The sequence below is a fragment of the Phasianus colchicus genome, chromosome 1, assembly GCF_987193195.1.
Source record: "Phasianus colchicus chromosome 1, bPhaCol1.hap1.1, whole genome shotgun sequence".
Classification (NCBI taxonomy): Eukaryota; Metazoa; Chordata; class Aves; order Galliformes; family Phasianidae; genus Phasianus; species Phasianus colchicus.
In genome coordinates, this window is record NC_143436.1 from 3,644,042 (window position 1) to 3,656,290 (window position 12,249).

At 43.2% G+C, this 12,249-nt stretch overlaps 1 protein-coding gene across 4 annotated transcripts in view; it reads left to right on the forward strand.

Annotated features, from left to right (window-relative positions):
* The window catches only part of PLXNA4 (plexin A4), a 445,185-nt gene that overhangs the window by 363,752 nt on the left and 69,184 nt on the right, over positions 1-12,249 (forward strand). For all 4 annotated transcript variants that reach the window (XM_090134078.1, XM_090134077.1, XM_090134080.1 and 1 more), the window contains 3 exons: positions 1,237-1,427; positions 7,708-7,859; positions 8,512-8,629. In XM_090134078.1, the coding sequence (XP_089990204.1) occupies positions 1,237-1,427; positions 7,708-7,859; positions 8,512-8,629 (461 nt within the window). The remainder of the gene's footprint in view (positions 1-1,236; positions 1,428-7,707; positions 7,860-8,511; positions 8,630-12,249) is intronic.

A 12,249-nucleotide genomic window follows, 5' to 3' on the forward strand; every position in this document is an offset into this window, starting at 1 on the left:
TGGGAGAGCAGGGCATTGGTATGGAGTGAGAGCTAAAGCTTTTCAGCAAGAAGATTCAAAGCCTCTGAGCTTTTGGATTGTGCATGATAATAACCACAGACAAGAAAAGACTTTAGTCGCTTACCGGCAGGGCAACACAGAAGTACAAAGGGAAAATCCCATATCTTACAAAGAAAACCACCAACATCCACATAAGTACAGAAATAAACTAATCTGAAAGCCTCAGTTCTGCCATCTTCAGCCTCAGGGAGCAGATTTTTGCTATTAGCACCCTGTGCAACTCAGGCCTCAGTTTACTCAACTGTAAAATAAGGATAAATAGCATGATCTTATTTCATAGTACTGCAAGAATTTTAGGCTTTATTTGGAAAAAAGCTTTGACTGCCTCTAATCACTTATTAGCAGCCCAAAACAGAGCTAAGCACTAATCTTTGCTATTGGTATTAGAAGGGGATCAACTTAGTACTTCAAAGTATAAAATAGTCTGAATTTTTGGAGCAGAAGAAGAGGGAAAGGATGATGGTAAAAGTCTGGATTTAGCCTCACATACAGAGCTGCTCTGTAAATTTATTATTCTCTCTTAGGTTTTCTGTTTAGGTGAAAACTTGAGTAGTTTTTCACTCTGTTCTTGGTAGGGTATTCCAGGAAAATTCCCCATGTGGAGTTTAGATGGTGGGTAGAACAGGTGTAGCAAACCACTTATAGATGGAGAGCTGAGGCTGGGACTTTTTGAAATATCACTGAATGTCATTCAGACATTCTCAGGAAAGGGGAAGGGCTGAGGCCATGTCACTGGCCAAGTATCTTTCTTCCCAATGTCTCTCTTGCAGCCCATCATTCTACACTGGTGGCTGCATCCCTCCTTTTGCTCTCAGCTTCTACAAGTAGGGAGATATTCAAGACCTGTCTGGACACTTTCCTGTACAACCTACTCTAAGGGGTAGCAGACCCCCTTAGCAGAGGGGTTAGACTATATAATCTCTAGAGGTCCCTTCCAACCTCTACAATTGTGTGATTCAGTGAAATATTTTGCATGGGAGGTCAACTCTGACAAGTGTAATTTGTTCTACTGAGGGTGTAAGCATTTTATCCTGTATTATTAATTCCCCTGCATAAGCCCCATCCTGCCTCTGGGACGAGCATCCCAGCTCTCACCTCAATGCTGCCCTTGACATCCCACTGCTCACCCATTCTGTCTGCATCGCTGAAGTCCTCTCTGTTTTCCTTTTCCTGCAGTTCATCTGTACAAGTGTGGGGCCATGCGGGACAGCTGTGGCCTGTGCCTGAAAGCCGACCCGGACTTCGAGTGTGGCTGGTGTGAGGGGCAGAACCAGTGCACGCTGAAGCAGCACTGCCCGGCCCAGGACAGCCAATGGCTGGAGTTGTCCAGCACCAAAGGCAAATGTACCAACCCCAAGATCACAGATGTAAGTCATGGATCTTCATGAGCCAGTGGATTCCCTCTTGTACCCTTCCCATGGTTTATTTTCTTGATTTGTCTTTGGGTTGGTGAGGGGAAGGTCAAGATTGATCTCTGATGGATCAGGTGAAGTCCCAAGTGAATATGGGGATGAAGGGCTATGGTGTGCTTCAAAGAGAAGCACACAGCTTCAGGTGTGTTTTCCTACCATAGTCAATACGAACATGAATGATTTGTACATCACAGTCTCCTAGTGGCAGACCTCAAGGCATCTGAGAGGCCCACATGGGGTCGGCAAATCTGACATGCAGCATTCAAGAGACCTGAGTCTTCTAGAGGTGCAGCTGGAGGTGAGAAAAGACACTTGGGGGCATCTCAAGTAGACTATGTGAGGGTTATCAAAGGAGCACAGCTCTCTTGAAAAGAGCTCTCTGGCCAAACTGGATGAGAGGAGATCTTGAGTGATCCGAGTGTTTTGAGATTTACTGACAGGAGGTCAAAGAAAGAGGGCAGGTTGTAGTTCATGCTTTCTGATAGTAGAACACAGGCAAAGTCCCTGCCTGGGGAAAAAAAGACTCCGCTAAATACAGCAGAATAAAGTTCTTGGGTTTGCCTCGTTGTCTTTGCAAGGTGAAAGATATCCCAACTGATCAGTCAAAGCCCTGTACAAAGATCAGCCTTCCCCTTTTGAAGGCTCAAGGAAGAGGCAGGCTCAAGCCAAGACTAAGTGAAACAGTCTAATTAAGTGATAAAAAGAGAATGAAGGCAATGATGGGTGGACATTGCAAGGTTGCAAAGTCGTTTGGAATGTTTCCTATTGATTATGCTGATCAGGCCAAAGGAAGAGCTGGGGAAGAGGTAAAAGTATAGAAAGAAAATAAATAGGGGAAACAGAGGAAGGAAGAGACAGTAAGGAGAGGGAATCAGTCTACAGTGATTTTATCTGCTCTTAGGACACTTTTGCCATAATGATGGGCATCATTTTCAAGGTCATAGGCAGATAGAGTGACAGATATGAGCCATAATAATGGGAAACTGCACCCTTACCAACTGCACTCTGACTTAAGCATTTCTTAGTCACTGTACGTTAATTAAGATGAGTAAACTTGCAGAATGAATAGCACTTTATTTTGCAACTGAGAGTGGTAAGGAAGAAAATGAGACGGGGAAGAAGAGGGGAAAGACACTGAGGAATATCTAAGCCTCCTTGGTTGTTGTTGAATATAGAACGTAGGGTAGACTGCTCTTCTAGAAACCAAGGAATCAAAGAATCACAAAGTATGGGTACTGCAAAAAGTATGGATGAACCCCAAACCTGTGTCTATGGGTGAAATGGTTTTGTCTATGTCTGTGGTTTTGTGAGAGCAAACTCTGAGTAGAGTCTGGTTTTATCTACTGAAAAGAGCTCCTCTGATTTTGTTTCTGTAGTCTGTCACTCTCCGAATTACTCAGTGAGTTGGATTGCCCAAGTTCCACACCAATTATGATGTTTCCAAGGTGGAGATCTCCACCACGCTTGCATTTGTCTGCAGCTGGTCAATCTGCATGCATTTGAAGCTGTGAAACCAAACCCAACGGCAACCAGAATAAACAGTTACTTCTGAAAGTTCACTTCTGAGGCCTTGAAAATTACAGGGAGCTGAGGGGACAGAAACCTTTATGAATCTTTTAGTGTCTCAAAGCTTAAGAAAGATTCAGAAATTTTTGATAGATTAATAAAATTTGGTATTGAGAAGATGGTAGATGACCAACTAAAACAGAAGTCCACACCACAAGGACTTTCCCATGCAATAGCACACTGTTCTGAAGGTCCATCCACATTTCTTTACCGTGCTTTGACTCACATGAGTTACCTGCAGTCTCCTCATGAAGTGAAAATCACTCATTCTCCACGTTACAGCTCCAGAAGGAACATACTTCCATTTCTGCTGGCATTTCCTCCAACAGCTCCCAAAGCTCAAACAGATTATTGCAATATTCGCTCATGAAATATTCCAACTGTCTGGTGCGATCGTAAGTAGCTCTTGCAAAGTCTTTTTCTGAGCCATTAGCATGGAAGTAATCTCAAGTGACTGGATATATATTGCAGCTAATGGTACGTCTGGAGAGGTTGGTAAAAGCGTGCGTATCCTGGCGAGGAGCCAGGGAAATATCTGTGCAGGCGAGGGAGGAGAAATAACATGTGTCCTCACACTTGCACAGGCACACGCACGTGGCAACCCGGAGCACAGCTTCCCACAGCCTGTATTTATTTCCTGGCTCCGGCATTTATATTGCCACTAAATGAAGTTAAAAGGCTTACAGATTCGTTCAGCCACAGAACCTTCTGTAGGAGTGACAATTCAGGGCCAGGATGGATGGGGGTTTTGAGCAGCCTGGTCTGGTGGGAGGTGTCCCTGCCTGTAGCAGGGGGTTGGAACTTGATGATCTGAAAAGTCCCATCCAAACCCAAACCATTCTGTGATATGGTTGGTACTAGCCAAGGGCGTAAATTGTGATGCAGTGTCGTAGCTCTGGGTCTTAAAGAGAAAGCTGAGGCTTCTTGGCAGCTTTCATATCCCTGCTTGTGTTTCCTTCTGCAAAAACTGACAGGTCTCTTTCCAGATTTTTGCACCTACGATAGAAACAGGCTCCTTCTCTCTTGCTGTGAAAACATTGCAGTAGCACCTTCTTGTTGTAGGCATCTGAAGGAGTGCAATGAGTTGGGCTTAAAGATTTCCTGTACCCATGTGGGGGAATTCCAGGTCCCACTGCTTTAAGGAACTGAGTTGGCTTTGAAGTTAGCCTTCAAAAAAAGGGAGACTTAGGTTAGATATAAGGAAAAGGATGTGTTTTTTTAAGACAGGGGTGGAGTGAGGCTCTGGAATAGCTTGCCCAGAGATGTGGTGGATGCCCCATACCTGGAGACATCTAAGGTCAGGCTGGATGGGGCTCTGAGCACCTGATTGAGTGGTAGGTGTCTCTGTTTATTGCAGGGAAGTTGGACCAGATGAGCCTTAAGGGTCCCTCCCAGCTCAATAATTCTATGATTCTATAAAAATTTAAATATTGCATGGTTATAAGGGGGATTTTCAGAGCTAGCTTCAGTCTAGGAAGATCCCTATTTGAGTTACTGTAAGTTTTTTAAATTCTCAGGCTTTAGTCAGAGCCAGAAGGAGGATCATGATGTTTTCATTGAGTTTCTGTGACTTTTGTCTCAAATTCTCCCATAGATTTAAAAATGAAGGACTTTTCTGGCAAGATGTTCCTTTTTACCAGTACAACTTCTTCTATTCTGTGTAGTGACAGTACTTATACCAGCAAAAAACCCTCTTTTGACCTGCTGTGAGATACATCTACATACTAACAAGTTCTTTCGAAGATAAGTGAGCCCTAATTAACCACAGACCTACCTACCTGGACACCTGCCTTGCTAGAACAAGTGAAAACTACTTAACAGCAAGTTTAATGCCACAAAATGATAGCAAAATATTCCATAGGGACCTGACATTTCTTACAGGAAAAAAAAAAAAAAGTTGAATATGTAAGGAAATATAATAGAAAGTGGAAATTGTGATTTAATTTTCCCTTTTCACTTTTGGTACATGTTAGATTGGTTTGGTATGGTGATAATGCGAGCCTTTCAGCGACATTCACAGAAAGTGTTTTATTTTATCAGGAGAGGATTAACCGATGTTGGCAAAATGATTCTTTAAAATACAAAACTTCCCTTGAATAGATATTTATTAGTGATTCAGAATCAAAATAGTTTAGAAGTGCTATTTTTGGAAGATTGTTTAAGTTTTCATTGCTGAGCCCCCAGCTAAGTACATCAGGATTAATTTCTCTTAGAATATAAATTCCATTTTAATTCTAATTTTTTAAGATACATTCCTTACATTCCTCTTTTTTTTTTTTTTTAATTTATTTTTTTATTTTTCGGGAAGATAACCACTTTTTCACTTTTTACCCATTGTCTATTATCCAAGGGTGAAATCTTCAGCCAACCCAAATAAATCTCATCTGTCAGTTTCACGAATGTTGAATTTTGATTTTAGGACTTAAGCGTCTTGTTTACTTGTAGAGCAAGAAAAAAACCTTCCATATCTCTGATGGAATTTGGCTGTTTTTTGGACCTGAGATGGTTGCCTGACCTGATTAGAGCCTATCTTCTGTTCAGTGCAGGCTGAAGTTGCTGTGGCACTGGGATATCAGAAATAATCAGGGCCTATCACTGCAAATATCAGACTGGGGTGCAGCATGGAGACAACAGGAGTGTCAATTCCAGTTTTGGCTGTTTGGAATTGCTGCACCTTGCTTTAGCAGAACCCCTCTCTGTCTCTGATTTGGCTGAAAAGACTTTGCTCAATTTTGCTTTGCACTAAAGTTTCTTGTCACAGTTTCCCTACCTGGGCCATTGTAGAGAACTTGTGCTGCAGAAATTATGTCTACACTAGAGTAACCTACAGGCCCCAGTACTTGTATGTGGTCGTCTGTGCTATTAAATTATTCATGCCTGTAAGCTCCCATTGTAGTCAAAGCAAAGACAGTCATCAGGGAAGTGGTTTGTGGTGTCTAATATTAAACAGTCACAAGGTATCCTTAAGGGTGCCAAAGCCTTTCACTATTAAAGATGTACCTGGAAAGACACTGGAGCAGGCTGTCCAGACTAGCTTGTGGGTGCCCCATCCCTGCAGGTTGGGTGAGACTTAGGACAACCTGATCTAGTGGAAGGAGTCCCTGCTTTCAACAGGAGAGTTGAAACTAAATGATCTTTAAGGCTCCTCCCAACCCAAACTGTTCTATGATTCTCTGATTTTATGACCTGAAAATTGGCCTCTCAGTCAAAATTAGGCTAACTCTGGTGCCAGACTCATGTCTGGGAAGCAGTCAAGAGCAGCCCTGCTCCTGCCAGCCCCCCGACTTTGCCTGCCAGTCAGATTGCTTTGCAAGGATTTAGCTGCCAGCCCAGGATTCCCAGTTGTCAGAGCCATTGGCCAAAGGGTACGGGCCTGAGAAAGGGAATTCCCCTTTCCTCACTGCACAGAAAGCCTTTGCACAGAAAGCCTTGCCAAGACTGGCAGATGGCAGCCACGACATCCTGAATGGGCAGCAGGGAATACCATTAGAAGGCCCTTTCAGCCATCCAGTAATATGGCAAAACATTTGGACGCAGTAAATAATTGGAAGGGCAAAACTGAGATAACTAAGAGTCAGCCCCCTAATTTCCATACAGTTTCAATGTTGAGTAGGTGTCTTCAAAGCTAATTTTCACCTACTTCTGAACAAGCGTGATGGATGCAATGCAGAGTGCTCTCCCCTTTACACATCCCCTCTGCATGGGCCAGAAATACTGCATGGTGATTGATAGCTCTGGGTGAAGTTCTACAATGGGAGAGAAGAGAGTTCTGAAGCTCAGAGGGTACTTTGGCTCTACTGCCCAACAGAGCTGCTGCTGAATGAGATGCAGCAATCCTACCCCTCCTAAGGTCTGATAAAGATCCAGGCTGTGTGCAAATGTCACGTCACCAAACACCAGGACCACTGGGACATCCATTCATTTCAGGGCTCAGAGACCTTCCAGCCAATAGTCCACCACCCTACAAACAAGCCATCCATGCTCCATTGTTGCCCTTTCACTGGACCCTGCTCTCCCATGAAGGTGGCTGGAGCACTTCTGGAGATATGTATTGGCACATAGCAACTACTGCTATTGCTTCTGTCACTGTCAGTTTACTCTGCACCTAATCTGACACTGTGTTTCTGTTGTGTCTTGGATGTTATTTATGCAGATGGACGTATTTCAGCTGAGTTCATGAGGCATACCTGATATCACCTTCCAGATCAAAAACTTGCACTTTGGGCTGGGAATTCACATCATAAAGTGACTGGCTAAAGCGACTTATTTCTTGTTCTTTCTCTCATTTATTTGCACCATGGCCCACTCCTGCTTTTTTGTAGTTTATGTCTATAAAATGCAGAACTCAGCTGCAGCATTGGAAGTCCTTGCTCCTACCTGGAAGATATCTCCTACCTCTCTCTATGTGTTTTGCAAGTAGTTGGAAGAGAAAGAAATGATATTGGAGGCAGAGTTCTGGATGCTCTGAGGTTGACCATGTGTAAAATACAATGTATTTGCTAGGGAGATGGACCCACTGATGTATCTGGAGTAGTTTGGTTATTTCAGTTGATCAGTATTTGTGAGTGTCTCTAGTGGTGACGAAGAGGTCTCATACTGCCTCATAGAACGATGCTGTATTTACAAAGGTAGTTTGATTATTCTCTTTTTTCCTGACTTGTTTCTCCAGATCAACCCAGTGACAGGCCCTCGTGAAGGAGGGACTAAAGTGACCATCCGTGGGGAGAACCTGGGGCTGGAGTTCAGAGACATTGCATCTCATGTTAAAGTGGCTGGAGTGGAGTGCAAACCACTGGTGGAAGGGTACATCCCAGCAGAGCAGTAAGTTGGGTGTGTGGCAGACAGTGGGCCACAGAACATCTAATACTGGTTATTGCTACCTGTGGGGTCTTTGAGGAGTCCATTCCCTTCAGCCTCCCTAAAGTCCAAAGAAGATGCCTCTCCTCACCAACAGCTCAGGTGCTGATAATGCATTTATTAATGTATTTGGTACACTTTGGGTGATCATCATGGCATATGGCATAAAATTATCTATTTTTCAAATAACAGCCACCACAAGGGTGTTCAAATCCAGTCTGTGAGGCTGCAGCTCCAAGAAGCAGCTTTCTCCATGCAGGAATGATCATTAAGCCCTACAGATGCAAAGGTGTCCACCATGCAAGACTGGGCAGAGGAACTCCTGGGGCCAGATCTCTGTCCAGTATTTGTCTACATAATTAAGTGATGGTATGGTGGTTTACAAAGCCAACCATCTGCTTCATTAGTGCTATCAGAAAAAAAAAAATAAAGCCACAGTTTATAAAATAAAGAATAACTTAGTGGACAATTTGGATCCTGGACTGGAAAGCTACAGAGGATGTGATAAGTCTACAGTCTGTTTCCCAAGAACATGGACTATTTGTTCTGATTTCATCTCACCCAGTTTGCAAAACCATCCCTAAGCCTTTGCCTTTGTTTCTTATTTTCTCCACAGGATAGTATGTGAGATGGGGGAAGCCAAGCCCAGCCAGCACGCTGGATTTGTGGAGATTTGTGTGGCTGAGTGCAAACCAGAGTTCATGGCCAGGTCTTCACAGCTCTACTACTTTATGGTAAGATCCTGCAAGAAGATCTCCTGGGCCCTGAAGGTCCTCAGACCCTGGTCCACTTCTCAGTATCTGTTCTCTGACCAAACTCCATCTCTGTGCTCTTCACTGCCATCCTGAGTACACTAAGTTGTTCCTTCCATTTCCTTTCAAAATCATTTTTATGAGCAAAAATAGCTCTCCTAATTAATGTTTTAACAATCTATTAATAGTCCAAATTATTAGTCCAGCTTCAGTTTGATACAGCCGTGGTCCAAAATAGTACAGAACATCTTCATTAATAGTTAAAAATGCTATGTAGAAAAGTAAAAAGGAAGAGAAGAGAGAAGAAAAAAGAAGAAAGAGAAGAAAAAGAAGAAGAAGAAGAAGGAAAAGAAAAAATAGTAGTAGGTTGTCTGGTGTCAGCTGTGTGTAAAGACTGCACTCAGAAAGCAGCCACAATTCTCTTTTTGGAGATATTGCTTGGACTCACAGATGGGTGTGATACACTGTCTGTTGAGGACATGAGTATGCAAAGCAGTTGGAAGGGCTCTTTTTTTGCACCACCAGAGTGGAGGAAGTTCAGCCTGAGACTATAGCTTTGCCATTGTGAAAACCTCATGGAAGAGAGAAGCAGAGCCCAGTGCATGCAGCACATTCGACTTGGATTTTTGCTCCTTTCTCCCCTTTTCTGCTCGATTTTTGTGTCCAAGAGACCTCCTTATTTCTGTAAGGCTCCTTGCTGGGGACATGCAAGCATTGTCTAGCCTTGATCTGTTCAGATCTGTGCAGGTCTGAGATGAGAGGGTCTCTTTGTTCCCATCAAAAGCTCTCAACCCCTGCAAGGGAATGAGTCTTTTCTGAAATAATTCACATGCCTGAGCATTTGTTCATGGCAAAGAGAACTGATAATGAATGCAAATATCTTAGATTTCCCCCTTGAACTGCAGTGATCTCTGTATTTTCCAGTGTCACTCAGGTGTTACTGTGATGTGGGGGGTATAGAAATACCTCAAGAAGTAGCCCCCACCTCACTGACAGAAGGGCTCTTTCCAGGACATTACACTTCAGCATGTCACCTTTGCTGCTCTTGAAATTACTGTCTGATGTTGATCATCCGTGTCCATCTGTGACAGCTTTTCCCTCCACTTACTGGCTTTCTGGCTGCCAGCTATCCCAGCCGTGCACAAGCGTGAAGTCTGCAGGGTTTTCTCTGCTGCAGACCTTGATACCTTTGTGCTAGACAGAAAAAAACAACGATGCTCCCCAGCCTGCCCATCATATGCCCTTTCCTGTGTCCATTGCTTTCATAGTGAGAGGTGTTCATTGGCGTGGCTTGGCTTCCTCTGATATTTCTGCCAAGTGGGTAGAGATGTCGTTGCACACATCGCAAGATGCCTTGGCGTCCTGCAGTGGTGGGTGGCAGCTTTTAGGAAAGAAAGATGTTTAAAAACCAATGATGGGCATCACCTGGGAGTTAAGTGCTGCTACCAGACACATAGCAAATCCTATGGAAAATTGCTTTTGCAAAAGGTTTGAAGCAAAACAAGGTCAAATTTGGCCAGTAGGTTCCGCCTCTTTCTCTCCTGTGAGAAATGGAAGGGCTGATTATTTGTACTCAACAGAATATTTTATTTCAGTGTTTTGAAAAGGAGGTAGCTTAATTTAGAGATGATCGAGCAGTTTTTCTCAACACTTCTCAGCAGAACTTTTAGGTTCAACATGCTGTTAATTTGTTTCAAACTGGTCTGTGATCAAAAATGCAAATTGCGTTAGAGAGTTCAGTAAGCCAATAGGGAAACAAAGCATTTGGTTGCATGCTGAAATGGTATTTACGATGAGCTAAATGAATTTTCTTTAATTCATTTTATTGCTGTGATTAATGCCATTGTCTTTCAATCCATGAAATATTACCTTCATTGTTCTCAATTCAGACACAGAAGGAGTTTGCCTTTATTTTGGCTCAGTGTGATTTGGGTTGCTCTGTCTGCATCTCTTCTGGCTCTCTGTTTCAGGAGAGCATTTTGAACAGGCTCAGAGAGGGCTGTGTACTGCCTTTCCAGCTGTTGCTATTGAACCAATAGAAAGGATATCTGGGTGCACAAACTGTGTGGGTCATGTGTTTCTATGCCCTTATTCCCAGGATCAGTGATGTGGGAGCCAGGGTCTCAACGTACACCATGAGGTCAGTTCAGACACAGCTCTCGTGGCAACTTCTCTGTGGACAGTTTATGCCAAGGAGGTGCTAGAAGAAAGTAAAAGGTTCCACAGCAAGGGAAAGTAATCAAGACTCTTAGATACAGATGACTGGGAGTTGGACTTGTTGACCTTTGAGGGTCCCTTCCAACTCAAACCATTCTATTATTCCATGATTTTCTGGCCTCCTCCTTCCTTCACTGTTACTGTCCACCTCAGTCTATCACAGATCCAATAGACCCCCATGCATTTTCCATCAACTTTCACCAGAACAGAAATGGTAAACAGTCTGGAGGCTGATTTTTACTGCAGACGTGCTGTGCAGTATTTATGAAGGCCACGGTGAATAATTAATGGATTATTGCAATTTGGAAAGATTAGGCAGAAAACCTTTTGTGAGATCGGCACAAAATGCATCAACACTTTGCCAAGGAGCATCGCTGGTATAATTTCAATATGCAAGAGCCCTCAGTGGGGCATAAGCATTTATCATCCTCTGGGGACAGGGGTGGAAATGCATGCCCATCAAGGACTGGGACAAGGAGTTCAGATCTTTAACTCAACTGTCATTATCTGGTTTGTAAAGCATCCAGTATTGCACCAAATAGGCAACTTTAAACACATTTTCTCACAGGTGGGAAGTAGTTTCCCAACATCCATCTCATGGGCAGCAGTACTTGGCATTGGTTCTATGACCATCAATAATGAATTGAAGAGGCATCACAGCATGAGGCAATACCTTTAAAATGGAGAAGCCCTTTATACTGAAGATCCTTTCTGCATCTTGTAACCCAATAAAAGCTATTAGAGAATAGTCACAGTAATGTAAAAGTAACAGAGCATTTATTTGTTCTTCTTCTCTTCTTATACATCTTCCCAACCTTCAGCAATTGATAGATGAGGGACTTCCTGAGGCAAAATAGTTTCCAAAACACCATATCAGAAGCAGACAGGTGTAAACGCAAGAAGTGTCCATCTCTGTTGATACATTTTCTACTGGGCTGTAAGTCTGATTTTCACATTCAGCTCTTCCTCCAGGCAGCAAGCTTCATTTTGAACAAAAGCAAAGAGGAAATGATGCTGCTGTTTTTCAGAATGGTTAACCAGAAGAGCACAGGGAGAGCTGTGTGTGTGTGAAAGAGGGAGCTGTGGTGTGTGTCAGGCATTTTACAAACAGGGATTAATGGTCTCCAAAGCTCAATAAGGTGACTCCGTGTTGTATCTGCTCATTCAGAGGAGCTGAGGAGAGCTTCAAGCATTTGTGTCATCATTCTTAAAGAGAGGGGGGAAAAAATCTTCATTTAAATGCATATAGTGGCTTTTCACTTGGGACTGAGTGGAAAGTTTTTCTATTAAAATGCAAATGAAAGAATAAACTGTAACTCCAAGTTTCTCCCTGAAAATGGATGTCTCCTCTCTGCATTATGGCAATAGGGTGATCTGTGCTTTCA